The sequence below is a fragment of the Schistosoma mansoni genome, chromosome 3 (assembly GCF_000237925.1).
Source record: "Schistosoma mansoni strain Puerto Rico chromosome 3, complete genome".
Lineage (NCBI taxonomy): Eukaryota > Metazoa > Platyhelminthes > Trematoda > Strigeidida > Schistosomatidae > Schistosoma > Schistosoma mansoni.
The window spans coordinates 17,020,826-17,026,124 of record NC_031497.1 but is presented as its reverse complement, the minus strand read 5'-3'; the positions used below and the strand labels follow the sequence as shown (position 1 = coordinate 17,026,124).

Below are 5,299 nucleotides of genomic sequence, written 5' to 3'. Positions count from 1 at the left end.
GTTTATCAGTTTTATGAAGGTTTAACCACCATGGGATTGATAAATGCAGCGAACCTGTGAAAATAAACTTTTATATTTGTAAATATATCAAAAATCATCTATAGTTCCGTATATTCGAACAGTAAACACCATCCCAGACAAAATTAGACTACGTTAGTGATAACTATCTTGATAGTTCCAAATCATGCTAGCTTTCAAAGCGCGAAATATTACCATGTCCAGTATGATGCAGTCTGGCGGAAGATAAAATCATAGGCAAAACTGGTCTAACGATTAAATGAAAATATGTATAACTAATTCTTGAAACCGAATATATTAACTGACTCGGTAAACGTACATTAAAATATCAGAATGAAGGTTTGTGGAGATTGTAGTAATTTAATAGTTGAATTCATGAGTTGATCGTGGATTGGTTGAAGTTATACATTAACACCGCAGGATGCCGGCTCAGTGGTCTAGATGTTAGGCGTCCGCGCACAAGACCGAAGGTCGTGGGTTTGATTCCCACATAAGTGATCATGGATGCGCACTGCCGACGAAACGACCGTCCAGTGCTTTCAAGTTTTCAGTGGTGGTCTAGCTTAAATTGACTCATGAATCCAACTAGTAAATTAAATTGATATTTACGAAATCTTAAGAGTTTGAACTCAGTTACAGATTATAAAAACTGGATAAATAAAACAGCTATGTAATCCTTCCTAATTCTCCACTAATATCTTACTTAGAATCGTGAGGTACATATTATATGCTCTATTGTTTCAAAGGAAAACAACGCTAAGACTTAGTTTTCATCCCACTCTATATGCTTTTTCACGATAATCTAATTAATGAAAATATATAACATGAAAAGTTGAACATGTTAGATTAAGGAAACCAACTTTATTATCCTAATGATTTATTTCAAATGTAAAAATATCCAACAGAAATCCTAATAAATAACAGAATCTCCTTATGTTCTCATCAGCTACAACATATTTCAAATATAAATCAAAGGGTGAGACTATAATTTATGTACGAACCAATCAGGCATAAGATAACAAGTTTTTGGGTTTTGGCGCGAAATGTACTCATCCATTTGGCTAAATAGCATCTTGGCATTATATCTGGTGTCAGTTCATGATTAAAACCCTAAATGTAATTCCCAACCCTAACCATCGACTCTTAATCATAATTCTAATTCCTCATACTGGTTTATAACCCTCATTTGGTCCTAGTTATTAGGTGGACAATCTCAAGGTCACTCTGGCGTCGCTTAAAGGTCGTCCATAAATAATGGTTTCACCAATCAAAGTAATAATTATTTGTAAATTACAAAATGTGTACTTAAATTTTGTACTGTTCATTATTAAATTTACTAAGTGATATTTTGTTAATTATTATGAATATAATACTTAAAGTTAGTTCATTTACTTCAGTTATCCGTGTTCAATCGCATTACAACATTAATAGGCAACATTATTTTAGACTGTTAGATATGCTACAGTATTCTTGTAATATAATATATGCTCTGCTTGTCTTTAGTAAACTTTTGAACATATATCTCATTTACACATCTTTTCTCAATTTAAACAAGGAATTTATATAATTTAAAAGTCGCCCTATTGTATAGGTTTGCTCTGCCTTGAACATAAATAATCAATGGTTTAATGAACGAGGACACATGTGGCGACAACCAATGTATTTCAAAATGAAATTACGAAATATCTTAGCAAAATACGAGAAGCATATACTGAATGCTTCATTTTTAAACTTCCATCATTCGTCCTTCACACTATGTATGATTCTTCCAGTTCACAATTCCTTTCTATTCTCTTCAACTCAACCTTCTTAGCCTTTTGCTTCCAGCCATTCAACTTTTGATTAGTGTTATACCACATACACCACGATACCTCTATAGATTTCCTATGCTCAAAAAATTAATATCTTCGCTAGGTGATAGGACTTACTTTGATTACGCTGCATGAATATTCATAGATCGCCACTATTGTGGGATATGATCACTAGTTTGACTGCGAATTAGTTCATCCACTTATATTCACTTTCTAGGTATGTAATATATTTTTATTTTATTGATCAGAAAATAGTTGTCGAAATTCCACAGATGATTTAGATGCAGTGTTTAATACCATAAACCAATAATTTGCTTTTATACTTTTGTTTAGTTAGATAACATTTTCTATAATTTAAATATAAACCGTTCACTATCATCATTCGGCTTCTATCAACTCGGAATCGTAATGAAATAATAGGGAAACAAAGATTCTAAAATATCTTTAAGATGAATTTATTAGTCGACAGTCTGTGAACTGAGATGAAATAGCTTTCTAAAGAGCACGCTCCAAATGCTTATTCAAAAAAAAAAAGAAAAAAAGAAGAAAAAGAGTACCAAGTGTAGTTGGAATTCAAACAATAAACCTCAATAGTTTGGTGAGTAGAAGATTGTGAAGAAAAATTGCCATTTATTTGAATGCTTAAATAAACTTGGTGAAAATGTGTTCGTGGTAACACATAAAGTAAAATTAACTAGAGGTTTATACTTTGGTTAAAGACGACCCCGCTTTCTCGTGACGGGGGTGTTGTTTACGAAATTGAGAGGACGAAAAGCGAATGTCTGGCGCTTTAACCGAGTTGGTGGACATGGAAAGTTCACCTAGGGGAGTTGGACAACCCTGATTCCAAACCAATGGTCCACATGGGCTCCAGTATCCTGATGGAACAAATGGCGTATGAATCAATCGTTGGTGACCGTCTACCATGAGACTGGATCTCCTTACGATGCCCCACTGCCTTGTGGATCAGATCTTTGGGTCAAAGGCTCGGGTGTGGTCCCCTAAGAAAACCACCTGTTTCAGTCTGGGCACCTGGGCAGTATCACAGCCCTCACACAAATCGAATGAGATTTGTGCGGCGCATATATATCTGGTGCTTCCTTGTACCAATATTTATGTGTTTAAATAATAAATAATAATAATAACGTTTTCATTGGAACAAAAAGTATTATGATAATCATCATTATTATCATATTCTTATGTTACTTCACATTAATCATACAATAACGTGAATCTTAGAATTAATGAATAAATAAGATAATTATACATACAAATATCAGAAAACAGGAAATAAAGTAAATTTGAAAACTCGGTCATTTTATTTATACACAAAGAAAAGTTTGAAGATCATACAAAGAGTATTTGTTTTGTTCATTGAGGTCACATTAATTACATTATATTTATGTTTCATTGTTTGTTTAAATAAAAATTAATGCTTCACTGATTTTGACGAAGATATACAAGGTTAATAATTTAATTTATAATTATGTTTGTCCGAATTTGTACGCAGACACATATTTTACACATGAAATAAGACTTCACATTCAGTTCGAGGAGTTTTGAATGAGATTTTTTCCATTGAATCTTATACATTTATGTTACCATGAAGCAACTTATCTTAATTACAGATAAAGGACATATCAAAGGACTATGCAGTATAAAATCCTCAAATCTGTTTATCTATGTTTTGGAAACATCATATGTTCAGTTCTTTACTGAGAAAAATATTTTGATAAATAGTCATTACACAGTATTTTGTAATATACTACTGTAGTTTTGAGTTGTGGAAACGTACCACAAATCTTCCGTTTGACCAGCATACAATTTTGCAAATAAGCACTTACAAAAAAGTCGTTTTCCTTGATATGTTTATTTAAATAATCGTGCGTAGTAGGGGCTTTGCAGTCAAAAAATTTAGTCTAATGAATAAACACATTGCAGTACTGTTGAGCTGCTTCACCTAAGTAAATAAATTATCAATATAAACTGGAATTAGGAATTCAGTTTATTACACTGAAGTCATCTTAACCAACCACTAGTTTCATTCCTTATATATATATATTCAGTAAAGGAATGTTAATATAATCGAGAAAACCCATTATTTACAAATTCTAATATAGTGAGCCTTCTCCTGTCAAGTTTCCATGAAAATTATCCTGCGTTTTGAATCGAAACAACTTATTATTGAAAATTCAGTTCAAATAAAGGTAGGCGATACATCATAAATTCATTCATATTCTAATAATTCACAATACAGCAATGCTTTAGGAAAACTGTTAAAAATCATGAAGCATTAGTTTGTGCTCTGTACTCAGATACGTAAGCAGTGAGAATAAACACCGATGATAAAAATTGAATTTTTCAGTTTTTTAATATAAAATCTAACAGTTTAGCACGAGCTTTCTAATAGTATAATAAACAAGTAACCAACTGTAATTTCTTTCTTTTCATTATTATACAGTTTTCGATATATTCACTGTCATTATTTATCTACTAAATATTTATCCTTTACTCGTTTAGAAAAATGGGGAAGGAATAATATTGTATTTCTTAGAAAGTAAAGTAGCGAATTACGCAACAGTTGTGTTTTTGGATGTTCTAAGTTACAATTTGAAACAAGAGCCGTAGTACATGTACGAATCTCATAATAGTATTCATATGTTAGGTGTTATCTTTTGTCGGTGAAAATGACAGTCTAATGAAGACAATATTTGCCTTAAATTGTATTTGACAACAAATGATTATTGGAAAAAATTTACTCTATGCTAACATTCATTCATAATAAACCATATCGAGAGAAAAGTTCTTTTTCTAGGGTATTCATTTAAGCCAAAAAATGACCAAACATCAGTACCTCAGATTTTTATCTATTCAAAGTGTATAAGTATGCTTCCCTTGATCTCATTGATACTTTGTTTTGAAGAGCTATCATCATGCAATCATATTTAATTTTGAGTTGAAAGTCAATTAACATTCACTTTTTAATGTTAATATAACATGCGAACCTAGATGGGAAAGATTTCATCTAAATGTATGGTGTCTCATCACAAAGAAATGTTAGTTTATACCTTTTAACTATATAAATAAAGATATTGCGATAGCCAGCAAAATCAAAAAATTTGCCTTTAGCTTAGCAGATATTTATCAGCTTACTTGCTCGCAAATGTCTACTGTTCTTTTAGATAAGCAATGGATTAATAAATCTCAATCAGTAGCGTTCCTGAGGTTTACTCTTAATTAATGAACTTAAACTTATCACTAAACCATTTTAATAGAGATCCTAACAGGTGTCCACTAGGATGAAGAACTAGAAGTTTAGTACATTCATGGAAGTAACTATTACTTGAAAAGCAGTTGCTGAAGTATGTAAAAAAAATGAGTTTAAGTTAATAATTCATTTCGAATCACTACCAGAATTACTGGAAAAATCAGCTGTACAATTTTTGATTGATCTGATTTTTATACACCTT

General features: G+C 31.5%; 1 protein-coding gene across 1 annotated transcript; it reads right to left on the bottom strand.

Annotated features, from left to right (window-relative positions):
• Positions 1-3,541: 3,541 nt before the first annotated feature.
• Smp_197650 (hypothetical protein) lies at positions 3,542-3,649 on the bottom strand (the record flags this gene model as incomplete). Its single annotated transcript, XM_018799441.1, has 1 exon — positions 3,542-3,649. One exon carries the CDS (start codon positions 3,647-3,649, stop codon positions 3,542-3,544), a length of 108 nt encoding a protein of 35 aa, XP_018651230.1.
• Positions 3,650-5,299: the final 1,650 nt, after the last annotated feature.